This window comes from Anomaloglossus baeobatrachus, chromosome 9, assembly GCF_048569485.1.
Source record: "Anomaloglossus baeobatrachus isolate aAnoBae1 chromosome 9, aAnoBae1.hap1, whole genome shotgun sequence".
Taxonomy (NCBI): Eukaryota; Metazoa; Chordata; class Amphibia; order Anura; family Aromobatidae; genus Anomaloglossus; species Anomaloglossus baeobatrachus.
The window spans coordinates 209,294,017-209,313,075 of NC_134361.1; the positions used below are offsets into that span (position 1 = coordinate 209,294,017).

The following is a 19,059-nucleotide window of genomic DNA, read 5'->3' on the forward strand; positions in this document are numbered from 1 at the left end:
CTATTAATTCAGAGAAGATTGTGCCTCAGCAGGCGCCTCCGGTAATCAGGTGACGCCGCGTGCCTCGGTGCTCTCTGACCGCTGGAACGGTTGTCTAGGAAACGGCAGAAGCCAGACTGATTGATTGAAATGTCTAACCAAGTAGTGGAGTCACATGACCCGTGTTACGAACCAGCGCCGCCATAGCCGCAAGCAGCCTGCTGCGGTTCCTGTTGCGCCCAGGCGCCGGCTGCCATTCTTGGCCGTGCCTCGGGTGGTCCAGTTGGCTGTTCCTTCCACCACGTCTAAGTGTGGAGAGGCGGCTAGTGCGCATGCGTGCGCCGATTTACCCCAGCCAGAGTTTAAGCCCGGTGTTTTGCCTAGTGAGCATGCTCAGCCTGTTTGTGTTATGTCTGAGACTAAGTCCTCAGTTCAGGCTACTGAGCATGCTCAAACTGATAGTCTGCTTTCTAAGCCTGTGGCTCAGGCTACGGAGCATGCTCAGGCACTTAGTGCATCAGAGGCTAGGTCCGGTAAGGACCTCACTGAGCATGTCCGTGAGGTGGCAGGTCCTGATAGGGCAGAGGGTGTCAGGTGTCCTGATGACGTGGCAACTCCGGACTGGCTCACAGAGGCCCGCCCCTATGATCTGGCACCTCAGTATTGGTCGTCAGACGATGACTGGTGAAGTGTTTGGGGCGTGGCTGCCATGAGGTCATCAATGACGTGGCGGTTCCAGATAGGTCGCATGTGACGTCACTGATGACATGGCACTATGTTATTGGACCTTGGTGGTTCCACCCTGGGTTTGGGGCGGACCCAGGTTATAAAAGGGGCTGGAGACAACATGGAGGTGCGCAGTCTTCACATTTGCTCAGTCAGAGCACACCTCCATGTTAGAGCCTCATTGCGGCATAAGCCTATGTTGGGAAGCGGTAGGTAGGGTTAGGCGAACGGTGCCTGTCACGCCAAGATTCGTGGCTCGGCACATCAGGGTCAGGCGCCGTGCTTCCCTCCTGCCGTTCCAGTCTTGCTATAGCAGTCCAGTGGCGTTAACTGGGCTGCGGCTGCTGTGCTTCCTGTCCGATTGTGCCCCCTACGCACACGGACAACGCACCTGCTACGCCACCTGTCCGATTGTGCCCCCTACGCACACGGACAACGCACCTGCTGCGCCACCTGTCCGGTTGTGCCCCCTACGCGCACGGACAGCGTACTCCAGGACCCCTGTGGAGTTAACAGGGTGTTCCTTATTTTCCTCGGCTTCCCGGTCAACGGTACTGGTGTACCCATCTGGCCTGACGTGTCCTACACACACGTGGCCAGTCGAGAGGTGGCCAGAAACGCTAATCGGAGGACCGCTCGGCCTGACGTGTCCTACACACGTGGCCGACAGGGCGCTTTCGTGGCGGTCTTCCGGTCAACGCTACCTGGTTACCACCCGGCCTGACGTGTTTCCTGCACACGTGGTTGGTGTAGCGCTAGGTGCACCAAAACGCTAATCGGGTTGTCATCTGGTCTGACGTGTCCCAACACACGTGACCGGTTCCCAGAGTTCCTGGGTTATCTCAGAGCCATCCAGCTCTATAGTCTCCGCCTAACCCTCAGGTGCCAGCAGCTCCATTGTCATCTGGAGCACGGTGGGCCCCGACTGGCGATTAGGATATATACCCCCTGGTCCTAATCTGCCGGTCCCCCCGTAACAACCCGGGAACATAGCGCATGGCCCCCATTCATTATTTGGGATTTTTTTTACATGTCTTGACGGTTTTTGCATTCAACTCTTCAAAATGGTGTGGGCACTTTCCATGTAGTTTGTTGCTGGGGGTGATACCTTCGTTTCCTATGCTACGGGATTACAATATCAACTCAATAGGACATGAATTGTAATGTATAATAATAATAATAATCTTTTATTTATCTAGCGCCAACATACTGTATACCTCATTGATTGTACTATTTGAAGTACACAATATGTCGGCTGTACAATCAGACCGCTGAAGAACCGCATCAGACGTCACATCTTGGATGCGGGTAAGACACACCGATGCGGTTCTTCAGCGGTCTCTAAGCGTTTCTCCTACAGCATGGAGATTAGATTAGATTAGACGTGGGAGGGGATTTTCAAAGGAAGATCTTGAACCTTGAATCCTTTTGGATATTTAAATTATGAACCAGATCCCACAGGGGCTAATCCCGGTTCTAATCTGTTACATGATGGCATTTTTTAGACTATTTAGGGATATCGGTTGTGCGATCTTGTATCCATGAATAAGACTTAACGAATTTTTCTGTCAAAACGCGTTGTACTGTTTGTCATGTTATATACTGTGGATGCCTACGTCTGTCTGTACTGTCTGTGGTTCACTGGATTTGCTTTTCTCTCTTATGAATTCTTCAAAATGGGGCATGAATTTTGCTTAAAGTAAAAAATGGTCTTTTTGGTTTAATCCTTTTTTTGTGACTTTTTAGCACTAAATTGTACCAAAATTTCTAATGCATAAAATAATCACGTCAGGGAAGGAGAAGTGGTCCTTCAGCTCGGTAATGATGGGGCCTGTGGAACAGTAATGATGGGGCCTGCAGGTAACCATGAGACTGCTCGGTAACGATGGGGCCTGTGGAACAGTAATGATGGGGCCTGCAGGTAACCATGAGACCTGCTGGTAACAATGGGGCCTGTGGAACAGTAACAATGGGACCTGCTGGTAATGATGGCGCCTGTGGTACGGTAATGATGAAGCTTGTGGTACAGTAATGATAGGGTCTGCAGATAACAATGGGACCTACTGGTAATGATGGCGCCTATGGCACAGTAATGATGGGGCCTGCAGTTAACAATGGGACCTGCTGGTAATGATGGGGCCTGTGGCACAGTAATGATGGGGTCTGCTGATAACAATGGGACCTGCTAGTAACCATGGGACCTGTGCAACAGTAATGATGGGGCCTGCAGGTAACAATGAGTCCTGTAGCACAGTAATGATGGGGCCTGCAGGTAACAATGGGGCCTGCAGGTAACAATGGGACCTGTGCAACAGTAATGATGGGGCCTGCAGGTAACAATGGGTCCTGTAGCACAGTAATAATGGGGCCTGCTGGTAATGATGGGGCCTGCTGGTAACCATTGGACCTGCTGGTAAACATGGGACCTGTGGCACAGTAATGATGGGACCTGCTGATAACAATTGTGTCTGTGGCACAGTAATGATAGGGTCTGCAGATAACAATGGGATCTACTGGTAACCATGGCACTTGTGGCACAGTAATGATGGGGCCTGCAGGTAACAATGGGACCTGCTGATAAACATGGGGCCTGTGGCACAGTAATGATGGGGCCTGCGGATAACAATGGGGCCTACTGGTAACCATTGCACCTGTGGCACAGTAATGATGGGGCCTACTGGTAACCATGGGAACTGCTGGTAACCATGGGGCCTGTGGCACAGTAATGATCGGGCTTGTTTATAACCATCGCGTCTGTGGGACAGTAATGATGAGGCCTACTGGTAACATTGGGGCCTGTGGCACAGTAATGATCGGGCTTGCTTATAACCATGGCGTCTGTGGCACAGTAATGATGGGGCCTACTGGTAACATTGGGGCCTATGGCACAGTAATAATGGGGCCCTCTCAGAGACCCCCTGCTGAGCTCATGGAGGCTGATGTAGCCTGTAACCCCTCCTGTATTGTCTGGGGTCACCACTGCAGTATGGAGCCCCCAGGGCACAACACATGATAAAACCAGGCGCGGGGTCTAATATCTCTTTTTATTGTTCTTTACATAGTTGTGGATCGTACAAATTGCTTTGTCCTGTCTCTTGTGGTTTGGTGTCTCCTGATGAGTGGTGGTGGAGTAATAATAATAATACAGTCATTAGAAAACAAACCCCGCGTGTCCCCCCCGACATGTAGTGGAGGTGGGAGGAAGGACCGCTCCACCGACAACTACCCCCACCATCTTCCCATGTACGGATGTAGTCTCCACTGCCACCGGCGTTCCTCCTCGGGATAAAGCGTGACGGGGAACGACCTGCTCTGCTCGCACGGATCCCTATGTATAGATTATATGTCATAAATAGTTTTTCTTCATTTTTTTTTTATAGTTTTTACAGAAACGAAATTCATTGCTCTTAATAAATCCAAACTACTTCAAACTGAACGACATTCATCGCGTGAACAGACAAATACAGCGGAATACTTCAGGACGACAGACAGTATACATGAGAACGTTCTGATACATAAGATTAAACAATATGGACAATCTACCGTAATCGCCGCAATACAGACCGCAATCCACTGTGATTAGGAGAGAGCTTCTCTACTACGAATACTCGCGGAGCCGCGGCCCCTCATATATATATATATTTATATCTATAGAACCTCTATGGATTTCCTCATCTTTCTTTTAACCTAAGAAATAAAAAGGAGCGATAAATCCGTCATCACTCGTGAGGCCGAATCCTCCGATAGTCCGGTCTCTGGAATGATACAAGTCTCTGCTCTCCTAATAGGAACGCCTTACTCCCGATGTCGTCTATGGGCATCGTCCATTGTAGCAAACAGTCACTGCCTTGTATAGAACAGAGTGCAGCAGTTTATTCGGGATTTCCGTTGTCTTTGTGTTACGTGGGATTAAAATGTAAAGTTTCCGAGGATTCCGATTAGGTTTCGAGGGAATCGTTCGATCCGGTCGGAACACATAGAAGGACGGTTGAGTTTTGGCAGCCATTTTTATTCTACTTGTTGAGTTCTTTTCACCCTAGTGGTTTTATTTTTGTGTAATTTTTTATTTTATTTTTGGGGCCAGTTTGTTCACGGGCGGCAGATTTGGCTACAACTCGTCGGACCTGATGACGTGGAACAGGGTGACGTTGTAGAGGACCTGGTGTCCGTTATTCCAGGCGTACAGAGCACGATCCTTGGGATTGTAGTCCAACATGGAAATGTGGGAATACCTGTTTTGGAAGGGTATGTCAATGTACTCGTAGTTGGATGTGTTGGTCTGGTAAGCGTAGTGCACTTTGGTTCCTCCAGAATAGCCATTGGTGACATAAAGAGTCCCACAGATCATGAAGGCCTCGCCGGCGCTTCTCTTGGGGTAACCCGTATTCCAAGTCTTCAGTATCTGCAGAGTATTGGGGTCCAGTTTGCTGATCACAATGTTCCCAGCATTTTGATTCGTGGCGTAAACCACCCATAACCCACTTTCATCCACCATAATGTCAATGTCCGACTGGCCGCCCCATGCGTAGTGGTAGACATTGGTGTAACCGGCGGAGTCCAAGCTGCGCGTCTTCAGGATTGTCTCTGACTTCAAGTCAAATCTGATGATGATGTGACTTTGGAATTTATTGAAATATATAGATCCATTATATACAACCTGACCGGTCCCAGACCAAGGGTGGGGGAGGCGGTGAGAGGTAAAGTTGTCGCTGTTCATGAAGTCCTCCATAGACTTGTACTCCCTTACAAAGCGGTTATTGTGATATCCGTCCATGTACCAGACCTGCCGGAGCAAAGACAGACACGATAACAAAGGAATGAACGTGCAGAGCAGCACAGAGTATCTCAGGACAGGAATGGGACAGGCAGAGTCCCCAGAAGCACAGAGTATTTCAGGACATATGTGCTAGCCTAGTAGAAGGCCACAGACGGGGTGAAGAGTTTTTGCATGGGGTGATAGATCCCCTAACAGCACAGTGAGGTCTGAGTTCCCCTTTAATGTTAAGGAATAACGTCAGATAAGAATTAAAGATCTTACATTCATTATAGTCACTGATGACAGAGATCTGCAGACGCCCCCATGGTCTCTCTCCAATTCTTTCCGTTTGGTGCCTGCATGAATCCGCCCCTGCAGCGACAGCCGGCGAGGATCACGCACCCACCGGCTACAGCATTTACATATGACATTTCCAATGAAAATGTCATGAAAGGATTTCATCACTGCAACTTTACCTATCAGCCTGTGCGTCCTCAGAGCGCGGCGAATGCCCACCTATCTCCAGATGCCCCGAGCCCATCATCATCCCCCTCTCAGTACTATCACTGCAGATCTCAGCACAGTGCCCCGGACGTGTGCAGGACCCCAGATACCAGTAAGGAACATGGTTTCTCACACTGGTCTCCGCTCCCTCCTCCGCCTGTTTGGTGATCTCCGCTCCCTCCTCTGCCTATTTGGTGACCTGCGCTCCCTCCTCCGCCTGTTTACAGATCTCCCCTCCCTCCTCCGCCTGTTTGGTGATCTCCCCTCCCTTCTCTGCCTGTTTGGTGATCTCCCCTCCCTCCTCCGCCTGTTTGGTGATCTCCCCTCCCTCCTCTGCCTATTTGGTGGTCTCCGCTCTCTTCTCTGCCTGTTTGGTGATCTCCCCTCCCTCCTCTGCCTATTTGGTGGTCTCCGCTCTCTTCTCTGCCTGTTTGGTGATCTCCGCTCCCTCCTCCGCCTGTTTGGTGATCTCTGCTTCCTCCTCTGCCTGTTTGGTGATCCCCGCTCTCTCCTCTGCCTGTTTGGTGATCTCCGCTCCCTCCTCTGCCTGTTTGGTGATCCCCACTCCCTCCTCTGACTGTTTGGTGATCCCCCCTCCCTCCTTTGCCTGTTTGGTGATCCCCCCTCCCTCCTCCGCCTGTTTGGTGATCTCTGCTCTCTCGTCTGTCTGTTTGGTGATCCTAACTCCCCTCCTCTGCCTGTTTGGTGATCCCCGCTCTCTCCTCTGCCTGTTTGGTGATCTCCGCTTCCTCCTCTGCCTGTTTGGTGATCCCCGCTCTCTCCTCTGCCTGTTTGGTGATCTCCGCTCTCTCCTCTGCCTGTTTGGTGATCCCAACTCCCTCCTCTGCCTGTTTGGTGATCTCCGCTCCCTCCTCTGCCTGTTTGGTGATCCCCCCCTCCCTCCTTCGCCTGTTTGGTGATCCCCCCTCCCTCCTCCGCCTGTTTGGTGATCTCTGCTCTCTCGTCTGTCTGTTTGGTGATCCTAACTCCCTCCTCTGCCTGTTTGGTGATCTCCGCTCCCTCCTCTGCCTGTTTGGTGATCCCCCCCCTCCCTCCTTCGCCTGTTTGGTGATCCCCCCTCCCTCCTCCGCCTGTTTGGTGATCTCTGCTCTCTCGTCTGTCTGTTTGGTGATCCTAACTCCCTCCTCTGCCTGTTTGGTGATCCCCGCTCTCTCCTCTGCCTGTTTGGTGATCTCCGCTTCCTCCTCTGCCTGTTTGGTGATCCCCGCTCTCTCCTCTGCCTGTTTGGTGATCTCCGCTCTCTCCTCTGCCTGTTTGGTGATCCCAACTCCCTCCTCTGCCTGTTTGGTGATCTCCGCTCCCTCCTCTGCCTGTTTGGTGATCCCCCCCTCCCTCCTTCGCCTGTTTGGTGATCCCCCCTCCCTCCTCCGCCTGTTTGGTGATCTCTGCTCTCTCGTCTGTCTGTTTGGTGATCCTAACTCCCTCCTCTGCCTGTTTGGTGATCTCCGCTCCCTCCTCCGCCTGTTTGGTGATCCCCGCTCCCTCCTCCGCCTGTTTGGTGATCCCCGCTCCCTCCTCCGCCTGTTTGGTGATCCCCGCTCCCTCCTCCGCCTGTTTGGTGATCCCCGCTCCCTCCTCCGCCTGTTTGGTGATCCCCGCTCCCTCCTCCGCCTGTTTGGTGATCCCCGCTCCCTCCTCCGCCTGTTTGGTGATCCCCGCTCTCTCCTCTGCCTGTTTGGTGATCTCCGCTCCCTCCTCCATCTGTTTGGAGATCTCCCCTCTCTCCTCCGCTTGTTGGTGATCTCCCCTCTCTCCTCTGCCTGATTGGTGATCTCCCCTCTCTCCTCCGCCTGTTTGGTGATCTCCGCTCCCTCCTCCGTCTGTTTGGTGATCTCCCCTCCCTCCTCTGCCTGTTTGGTGATCTCCACTCCCTCCTCTGACTGTTTGGTGATCCCCCCTCCCTCCTTCGCCTGTTTGGTGATGCCCCCTCCCTCCTCCGCCTGTTTGGTGATCTCTGCTCTCTCCTCTGTTTGTTTGGGGATCTCCACTCCCTCCTCTGCCTGTTTGGTGATCTCCCCTCTCTCCTCCGCCTGTTTTGTGGTCTCCGCTCCCTCCTCTGCCGCCTGTTTGGTAATCTCCGCTCTCTCCTCTGTCTGTTTGGGGATCTCCCCTCCCTCCTCCACCTGTTTGGAGATCTCCGCTCCCTCCTCTGCCTGTTTGGTGATCTCCCCTCTCTCTTCCGTCTGTTTGGAGATCTCCGCTCCCTCCTCTGCCTGTTTGGTGATCTCTGCTCCCTCTTCCGTCTGTTTGGTGATCTCTGCTCCCTCCTCTGCCTATTTGGTGATCTCTGCTTCCTCCTCTGCCCTGTTTGGTGATCTCCGCTCTCTCCTCTGCCTGTTTGGTGATCTCTGCTTCCTCCTCAGCCCTCTGTATGGTGATCTCCGCTCTCTCCTCTGCCTGTTTGGTGATCCCTGCTCTCTCCTCTGCCTGTTTGGTGATCTCCCCTCCCTCCTCCGCCTGTTTGGTGATCTCCCCTCCCTCCTCCGCCTGTTTGGTGATCTCCCCTCCCTCCTCCGCCTGTTTGGTGATCTCCCCTCCCTCCTCTGCCTGTTTGGTGATCTCCCCTCCCTCCTCTGCCTGTTTGGTGATCTCCCCTCCCTCCTCCGCCTGTTTGGTGATCTCCCCTCCCTCCTCCGCCTGTTTGGTGATCTCCCCTCCCTCCTCTGCCTGTTTGGTGATCTCTGCTTCCTCCTCTGCCCTCTGTTTGGTGATCTCCCCTCCCTCCTCCACCTGTTTGGTGATCTCCCCTCCCTCCTCCGCCTGTTTGGTGATCTCCCCTCTCTCCTCTGCCTGTTTGGTTTTCTCCCCTCCCTCCTCTGCCTGTTTGGTGATCTCCCCTCCCTCCTCCGCCTGTTTGGTGATCTCTGCTTCCTCCTCTGCCCTCTGTTTGGTGATCTCCCCTCCCTCCTCTGCCTGTTTGGTGATCTCCCCTCCCTCTTCTGCCTGTTTGGTGATCTCCGCTCTCTTCTCTGCCTCTTTGGTGATCTCCGCTTCCTCCTCTGTGCAGTTGGGTGATCTATTGGAGATTATATGAAGATAAATGCCACTTACCCTGTTATCTCCTTCAGGAGCCAGAGGATCCGTCATCCACGATCCAAACCTGGATCCAGACGCCTTGACTGTCACTGGCTCGCTGATGCCCGTCAGCTTTCCGCAAGCTGCAAGACACCAATGAATTACAATCTCATGCATTTTTTAGTATCCCAATCACTGTGAAGATCCTCAATTTATATCCTGGGTGGATTTATGTTGCAGTCACAAGGTGCATCACAGATGAGTAAATATGGATGAAATAGATCTGTAAATGAGTTTTCCTACCATGTGTAAATCTAAAATCCAACAGTCACGTCGAATCCTTTCTGTGAAATCTCCATCAGCCGTTCGCCCCGGTCATGGTCATAGCGGTCAGTGCATCTGCAGAGATCCGCATTACATGGAGCGGACCCCTGGAATATCACATCACAGATGGACCCGAGATTACTGAGGAAAGGGTGCGAGACCCCTCCACTTATTACTGCGGAGAACTCAGGGCCTGTACATTGTCCCCGTAGGGTCAGGCGGGGCGAACGGTTTCATCCTCTACATTGTACAGCCATATTCATTGTGGACTATTCTACTTACAACATATTTGGAGGCTGGAGAGAGAACTGTATTATGATTTTTGCTCTGAGGCTTCTTTCCTAAAGATTTTATTAAGTTTTGTCAACCAATGCAGCATGTCTGGATGATACATTAGGGAAAAAGCAGCAAAGATCGAGCCGTTTCCTTTATCTTTTGTCCCAGTTCTAAGTTTACGAGTGAATTACTATCTATCAGGGGCCGTCAGACATCCGCCTCCATCTGGACCTCGGGCTGTGATGGTCAGACATCCGCCTCCATCTGGACCTCAGGCTGTGATGGTCGGACATCCGCCTCCATCTGGACCACAGGAAGTGATGGTCAAACATCTGCCTCCATCTGGACCTCAGGCCGTGATGGTTGGACATCCACCTCCATTTGGACCTCAGGCAGTGATGGTCGGACATCCGCCTCCATCTGGACCTCGGGCCGTGATGGTCGGACATCCGCCTCCACCTGGACCTCGGGCCGTGATGGTCGGACATCCGCCTCCATCTGGACCTCGGGCCGTGATGGGCGGACATCCGCCTCCATCTGGACCTCGGGCCATGATGGTCAGACATCCGCCTCCACCTGGACCTCGGGCCATGATGGTCGGACATCCGCCTCCACCTGGACCTCGGGCCGTGATGGTCGGAAATCTGCCTCCACCTGGACCTCGGGCCGTGATGGTCGGAAATCCGCCTCCATCTGCAGGAAGCGATGGTCAGACATCCGCCTCCAGCTGGACCACAGGAAGTGATGGTCGGACATCTGCCTCCATCTGGACCTCGGGCTGTGATGGTCAGACATCTGCCTCCATCTGGACCTCGGGCCGTGATGGTCAGACATCTGCCTCCATCTGGACCTCGGGCCGTGATGGTCGGACATCCGTCTCCACCTGGACCTCGGGCCGTGATGGTCGGAAATCTGCCTCCACCTGGACCTCGGGCCGTGATGGTCGGACATCCGTCTCCATCTGGACCTCGGGCCGTGATGGTTGGACATCCGCCTCCATCTGGACCTCAGGCTGTGATGGTCGGACATCCACCTCCATCTGGACCTTGGGCCGTGATGGTCGGACATTTGCCTCCATCTGTACCTCGAGCCCTGATAGTCAGACATCCGCCTCCATCTGGACCTCAGGCCCTGATAGTCGGACATCCGCCTCCATCCGGACCTCAGGCCCTGATAGTCGGCCATCCGCCTCCATGTGGACCTCAGGCCCTGATAGTCGGCCATCCGCCTCCATCTGGACCTCGAGCCCTGATAGCTGGACATCCGCCTCCATCTGGACCTCGGCCTGATAGTTGGACATCCGCCTCCATCTGGCCCTCGGCTGCTTGGATACATTTCTTCCCTTAATCTGTTTTCTATTGGATGATTATGGGGTCCATTCCCTCACAGTCTGGGCAGTCTCATTTCCGGTAATTACCAAATATCGGGTCACTGGGCCACAGAATATTAATCTGAGGCTCATCTCCTTATTGTATAGGTAGCCGCTCTGTGGAGGATATGGGCCACGATACTCAGCAGTCATTGTCTAATCAAAGGTTTCTTATGAACATTCTTCTAAGTCGCTGTGACTCCGAGCGAGAAGGTTAACCTCCGAGATGAGACGTATTGTAGGTCCGTTTACAGGACACTTGGATGGTTCTTCTAATTGTTCTTAAGACTCCGTACCCCTCATCTGTCCCTGAAGTGTCACCGGATGGGTCATTAATGGCTCGGGGGGCAATAATCTTCAACAATAAGGCTGCCACTTTGGAGCCCATTCCCGAAGTCTTCCTTAAGGAGGGCGCAAGGAGGACACACGGCTCCTTTTGCTCCGATGGTTCCAGAGACCGTCCCCGGTCATCGGCCTCAGCGGAGGGTAATTATGGGATGTTCCCAGCTGGAGCCGAGACCTGCGATCTGCAGAAGACGTCCATCACAGCCAGGTCTGGCGCTTTAAGAACGTCTGTTTTACTGGATTGACATTTCGGCGGTGAGGGACGGCTGCCAACGAAATGTTTTTAATTAATGGCGGATATATCCAGGAGAGTTAGCGCTGCCTTGAATAGAAGGGTGTTATTTGCATACGCTCCCCAGGTAGCAGATTAAAACTCCTCTCCTAACCTTTCTCCCTGTTCTTTATTCCCTGTGCATCGCATGCTGAGCAGGAAGGATTATCCTGCGCTGATGAGCGGAAGCAAGGGGCGAACAGTTCAATGTCAGCGGCTGTCCGGTGAGATGTATGGGCAGCACACAAGGGGGGAGGGGGTTATTCATACCGTCACGCTGAGCAGAGATTAAAACCTACACTTACTACCGTTCCCAATTCTGCCCCGTCAGAGGCGTCCCACTCAGCACAAGCAAAGCTCCTGCTTTGAACTGATTAGGGGCAAAACCCCGGAACACGAGTGCTAATGAGGGGTTTGGCTCCTAATCGCACATCATGTGACAAGGCTTGTTACAGGATAAGTATTGACTTACATCCGGTAAGTGGCACCAGAGTGCCCATCCTCTTCCTTGGCATATTAGTATGTAATAGTTTATTCATTAAAACCTGTCATAACATTTGGGGTTTTGAGCGTAGGAGTCCAGTGGGCGGAGCTTGTCAGTGATTGTCTTCTTGTTGCCCTCTTTTCATTTATCCCTAATCATTCTGAGCTTAGGAGTCCAGTGGGCGGAGCTCTTGTCCGTGATTGTCTTCTTGTTGTCCTCATTTCATTCATTTCTAATCATTCTAAGCTTAGGAGTCCAGTGGGCGGAGCTCGTTAGTGATTGCCTTCTTGTTGCCCTCATTTCATTCATTTCTAATCATTCTGAGCTTAGGAGTCCAGTGGCCGGTCTTACCTAGTGATTGACAGCTGTGTCTGCATACATACTGAAATGTGGAAGGTTGTCAAATCAGTGGCAAGATCTCCACCCACTGGACTCCTAAGCTCAAGAATGATTAGAAGTGAATAAAAAGAGGGTAACAAGAGGGCAATTACTGAAAAGAGCTCCGCCCACTGGACTCCTAAACTCAGAATGATTAGAGATGAATGAAAAGAGGGCAATCACTGTCAAGAGCTCCGCCCACTGGACTCCTAAGCTCAAGAATGATTAGAAGTGAATGAAAAGAGGGGCACAAGAGGGCAATCACTGACAAGAGCTCCATCCACTGGACTCCTAAGCTCAGAATGATTAGAGATGAATTAGATACACGTTATGGATTATTTTCCAACAAATCCACATAAGTTGATACTGGCTGATTTGGCTGCGTTTGTAACACAGTGGGGGTGACGTTGCGCACCTGTACATTGCGCACCTGTACACTGTACAGTCCGTCCAGGTGTCCCGGCTTCAGCCGTCCCTGCATTATATCTGTTCCTGCCTTTTTACCGGCTGTAATTCATCTTCCCAGAACAAGATGTTGTATTTAGTCAGGTCTGAGGACGGCGCATTCATTTATCTTCTCCCGGAGAGCTCTGCCCGGGGATGGAGAGAAACCGCCTCATACAAATCCCATAATGTGCACAGAAAATGATTACAGCCTTCCACGCGGAAGGTAAATTATCCATGGCAAAAGGAATCCGAAGGAAGAAGATCCAGAAACGGAAACAAAACGCAAATCCTTTACTGGAAAAAATAATCTAAAGCTGCATCCAATGTTCTGTGAGTGCAGAGCGGACCCTCATAGCCGGACGTCCGGTCGCTGCATCGGGGGGACACGGCGTCCGGTCGCTGCAGCGGGGGGGGGGGGGGGGCACGGCGTCCGGTCGCTGCAGCGGGGGGGGGACACGGCGTCCGGTCGCGGCAGCGGGGGGGGGGACACGGCGACCGGTCGCTGCAGTGGGGGGGACACGGCGACCGGTCGCTGTAGCGGGGGGGACACGGCGACCGGTCGCTGCAGCGGGGGGGGGGACACGGCGACCGGTCGCTGCAGCGGGGGGGGGGACACGGCGACCGGTCGCTGCAGCGGGGGGGGGGGACACGGCGACCCGGTCGCTGCAGCGGGGGGGGGACACGGCGACCGGTCGCTGCAGCGGGGGGGGGGGGGGGGACATGGCGACCGGTCGCTGCAGCGGGGGGGGGGACACGGCGAACCGGTCGCTGCAGCAGGAGGCACGGGGTTTGGTACTTTCAGTATGGACGCCGGGCAGGGAATTACCATGCCCTATGGAAGGAGGTGAATTGTGCCTGGAGCTCCCTAATGATCTACAGGCAACATCCCCCGGCCAGATAGGACCAGGGACATGTGATTACAGCTCCGGCGATAGTGCTGCCGGTGGTGTCCTCCTCTCCTGATCTGTATTCCTCTGCTGTGGCTGTCACCGCACACCTTTCTGCGACACATTGTGCACACAGCTCTGGTACATAGATCAGAGCAGTAATGGGCACTGCTATGTATATACGACGTCGTCCATTACACAAGCTACATAGGGAAGGCGACTGCTCCTTCCTTCGGCCATAATGTGAGTTATTGAGCATATCTTACATGAGAGTAAATGAAGTGGTGTGTGATGTCACGCAGATTCAAGTCAGTAAACACGAAAACCAATGTGAATGTACCCCTAAAGTGATGTAAGCCATGCCGCTGTTCTCTATAGGAGGGGTGCTGCTATACAGTGGAGTAACGTCAAGCTCATGGGCCCCAATGCAAAAGCTCCAACAAGGCCCCCAATTATTGCACTGGTCTTTCCACATAGACCAAAGGGGCTTTCTGGACCCTGTAGGCTCCTGGGCCCAGATGCGATTGTGACCCCCAATCCATGGCACTTTATCATTTTTTTAGTAGGGATTCCGGCTGTGGACGTTTAGTAAAGCGCTAATTAGCGCAGTGGTTGTAGAGGCCCCAGCCGAGACGTTACCTGCACCCTCGGGGGCCCAGACTATGGCCGCACCATGGACCCTCCCCCTCCTTATAGTCACAAAGCTGCTATTAGCACATAGACACGTCAGAGTCCCAGAAGTCACGTGTATATACAGGGTGGCCCAAAAGTAGGTGGACAGTATGTGTAATAGGGTTATCAAACATGGTGTAAAGTGAAACTGACTGAGTTGCCCGTACCAACCAATCAGATTCCACCTTTCATTTTCCAAAGAGTCTGTGAAGAATGAAAAGTGGAATCTGATTGGTTGCTAAGCGCAACTGAGTCAGTTTCACTTTACACCATGTTTGATAACCCTATTACACATACTGTCCACCTACGTTTAGACCATCCTGTATATAGGGCAGGATGGGGGCTCAGTGGTCAGCACTGTACTATATATAGGGCTGCACGAGGGCTCAGTGGTCAGCACTGTACTGTATATAGGGCAGCACGAGAGCTCAGTGGTCAGCACTGTACTGTATATAGGGCAGCACAGGGGCTCAGTGGTCAGCACTGTACTAATAAATTATATATATATATATATATATATAGGGCAGCACGAGGGCTCAGTTGTCAGCACTGTACTATATAGGGCAGGACGGGGGCTCAGTGGTCAGCACTGTACAATATATAGGGCAGCACAATGGCTCAGTGGTCAGCACTGTACAATATATATATATACATATATAGGGCAGCATGGAGGCTCAGTGGTCAACACTGTACTATATATAGGGCAGCACAATGGCTCAGTGGTCAGCACTGTACAATATATATATATACATATATATATAGGGCAGCATGGAGGCTCAGTGGTCAGCACTGTACTATATATAGGGCAGCACGAGGGCTCAGTTGTCAGCACTGTACTATATAGGGCAGCACAGAGGCTCAGTGGTTAGCACTGTACTATACAGGTTGGTCCAAAAGTAGGTGGACGGTATGTGTAATAGCTTTATAAAACATGGTGTAAAGTGAAACTGACTCAGTAGCCCTTAGCAACCAATCAGATTCCACCTTTCATTTTCCAAAGAGTCTGTCAAGAATGAAACGTGAAATCTGATTGGTTGTTAAGGGCAACTGAGTCAGTTTCACTTTACACCATGTTTGATAACCCTGTTACACATAGGTACTATCCACCTACATTTGGACCACCCTATATGGACACTGTGCTATATTCATGGAAATATCCGCCGAGCGGCAGTGGGTTGTGGGTCAGTGCCCTAATCAGGAGGGTGAAGAGAAAGGAGCCGCGCCGGGGCCACCCCGACATCAGCATTAGGCCTCATTCACACACCATAATTTGCCAGAAACCAGGAGCGTCTCCAAAGCTCAGATCGGGGTCAGGCTTTCACATTTTCTCTGTAAGCTCCATTCCTGGCTTTGGCAACAAACACTGCTGAACTCTCGGTGTGTGAATGAGGCTTTATAGCATGAATCAAGTTACATGCAGCCGACCTGCCCCTGTCAGCACAGTGTGCGGCCGTGCCGGGTGATGCGATGCCAGACCCCCACAAGTCAGTTGCAAGTGTGACTCCGGCCTAAGTGGCACCCCCTCCTCAAAGTGTGTGTGCCGACATTTAGTAACATTTTGCTTTTTGCACTGGAGCGCCCCCTGTGGAATATATGCATTGATTAACAACAGCAGAACATTACATCATGGCATTAACCTAATATCCGGACCAGGGCTCTGCACCGTGTCGCCTCTCGAGCTTTTGATAAAGGTGACTTGTGTGAGTGGTCACGGCTGTGGCACCTAAAGAATGGGCGGCACATAGCCCACCGGTGTCCACCGGAACGATGACCCATCATCTACCCCTAGTGAAAGCAGCCAACATGCAGGACTGGAATAGTGCCAAGGGCTGATACCTGCGAGACGCCCTGTCCCACGGATCCGTCCACGCAAACTGCTGCCTCCACCAGTCAGATGATGGCAGGAATGGAAGAAACAACACATTGTCTGCACTATACCTAGATGTGCCTCATCCAATTAATGTCACCTGGATATAGCAGAGCGGAGTATGATAATCACACTGCAAAGACGCGCTCGGCTCTGCTACATCTGCACATACAATTAAATCAGTGACCCCCATAGTCCTGTGTGTTTTGCTCTCTAACCCCCCATATGTGGTGCAATGGGGCAATGCTGTGGCCGAGCCCCGGAGAGCACCGCCAGCTACGGGTATGGGTGTTTGCAGATGGAGGTAGCAGGCTGTCGCCACCAGAACAGGTCTGAGCCTACCTAATTTTTGCATGCATGCACGGAGCCTTTCTTCAAGATTTGACACTCTGCTCTGCAGCTCCTCGTAGTCATAGGCGCCAATCTCCTCCTGAAGCTCGTTTAGTACTGACGTCAGATTCTGGACCTCCTCCTTAAACTGCAATACCAATTTGGCATCGGCTTTGTACTCTTCCAACACTGGTATCAGAGGCCTAAGTTCCTCCATTTTCGCTTTTATTGCCTGCAAGGTTAAAATAAGCTGGTTCAGTGCTCTGCATGCAAAACGTGGCAACACCCTGTCCTGCTTCTGCCCCTGTCCTGTCCTACCTCTGCCCTTGGCCTGTCCTGCTTCTGCCCCTGTCCTGTCCAACCTCTGTTCTCTGCTTGTCCTGCTTCTGCCCCTGTCCTGTCCTACCTCTGCCCTTGGCCTGTCCTGCTTCTGCCCCTGTCCTGCCCTGTCCTACCTCTGCCCCTGTCCTGTCACTGCCCCTGTCCTGACCTGTCCTGGGCCTGCCCCTGCCCTTATCCCATCCTTACGTGGGTGCAGAACCCCTCTGGCAAACACCACATTAAAAAATCTGCAGTACAACTTATTTGGGAAAGGCCTTTATTAGTCAGTTTTTTTTGTTTCAAATGCAACATCTTATGGTCACATGCGTCTTTTTTTTTTTTTTTTCTTGCTTTTCTTTTTTTTTTTCTTTAAACACATACACAAAGATTTTCTTTCTTTAAAAAAAAATAAAATAAAATAAAAAATAAATAAAAAATAAAAATGCATCAACAAGGGTTAAAAATTCTTCATGAAATGCAGCTACATTCGCATGCAAAGGAAGATTGGATTCAAGGTGTTGAACGTTCCTTAGTGAAAAGCTCTAATCGGGAGAATAAAGGTACAAAAATAACAGAAAAGATGGGAAACGGGGGAAAGAGGATTCTGATTGGTGCCCAAACTGCTGTGTGTCTTTCATGGTAACATAGGAGTTAACTGCCTCTTCATCACTGCAAGTTAAGTTAGCCCTGCAATCAAGAAAATGAGACAGCGGTGAAGAGTCTGCGCGCTAGTCTGCATTCATCCACACCTTCCTCCAGAGCTGAACTCTCCCTGAGGCTCGCACATCATGCACTTAGGGGCGCGGGGAGAATTACTTTGTAGCTTTCTCTCAGGGCGCAAGAAGAAAAAAAAAATCCCCATCGGACCTGTCCTGCTTTTTGTATCCTCCTCTATGTCTGTGCTAGCCTCTCCCCCCTAAGATCACACGGGGCAGGCGGCCATGAAAGGGGCTGTACGGATCAGGATTGCCCCATCCCCTGGTTTAGCACTAAACATTGTCCATGATCCCCGCTTTATTCTCCACTCATCATTTCTTTGCTTGTTTTAAAGATATAGTTATACAATATATATTCCTGCAGAATTGTGAATGCAGCTCTGGAGGTGACTGGAGCAGAGGCAAGTAATATGCAATGTACAATATAGAGAGCAGAATGGTGGCTCAGTGGTCAACACTGTACTATATATAGGGCAGCACGGAGGCTCAGTGGTTAGCACTGTACTATATATAGGGCAGCACGGAGGCTCAGTGGTTAGCACTGTACTATATATAGGGAAGGACGGAGGCTCAGTGGTTAGCACTGTACTATATATAGGGCAGGACGGAGGCTCAGTGGTTAGCACTGTACTATATATAGGGCAGGACGGGGGCTCAGTGGTTAGCACTGTACTATATATAGGGCAGGACGGGGGCTCAGTGGTTAGCACTGTACTATATATAGAGCAGGACGGGGGCTCAGTGGTTAGCACTGTACTATATATAGGGCAGGACGGGGGCTCAGTGGTTAGCACTGTACTATATATAGGGCAGGACGGGGGCTCAGTGGTTAGCACTGTACTATATATAGGGCAGGACGGGGGCTCAGTGGTTAGCACTGTACTATATATAGGGCAGGACGGGGGCTCAGTGGTTAGCACTGTACTATATATAGGGCAGGACGGGGGCTCAGTGGTTAGCACTGTACTATATATAGGGCAGCACGGAGGCTCAGTGGTTAGCACTGTACTATATATAGGGCAGGACGGGGGCTCAGTGGTTAGCACTGTACTATATATAGGGCAGCACGAGAGCTCAGTTGTCAGCACTGTACTATATAGGGCAGCACGGAGGCTCAGTTGTCAGCACTGTACTATATAGGGCAGCACGGAGGCTCAGTGGTTAGCACTATAGGGCAGCACGAGGGCTCAGTTGTCAGCACTGTACTATATAGGGCAGCACGGAGGCTCAGTGGTTAGCACTATAGGGCAGCACGAGGGCTCAGTTGTCAGCACTGTACTATATAGGGCAGCACGGAGGCTTAGTGGTTAGCACTGTACTATATATAAGGCAGCACGAGGGCTCAGTTGTCAGCACTGTACTATATAGGGC

The 19,059-nt window shown here is 51.8% G+C and overlaps 1 protein-coding gene across 3 annotated transcripts in view; it reads right to left on the bottom strand.

The window, feature by feature from the left end:
* Window positions 1-3,730: 3,730 nt before the first annotated feature.
* The window catches only part of OLFM1 (olfactomedin 1), a 79,652-nt gene continuing 64,323 nt past the window's right edge, over window positions 3,731-19,059 (bottom strand). For all 3 annotated transcript variants that reach the window (XM_075324348.1, XM_075324346.1, XM_075324347.1), the window contains exons 4-6: window positions 16,664-16,883; window positions 9,038-9,144; window positions 3,731-5,488 (exon numbers count right to left, since the gene is read on the bottom strand). In XM_075324348.1, the coding sequence (XP_075180463.1) occupies window positions 4,814-5,488; window positions 9,038-9,144; window positions 16,664-16,883 (1,002 nt within the window). In that variant the 3' untranslated portion in view covers window positions 3,731-4,813. The remainder of the gene's footprint in view (window positions 5,489-9,037; window positions 9,145-16,663; window positions 16,884-19,059) is intronic.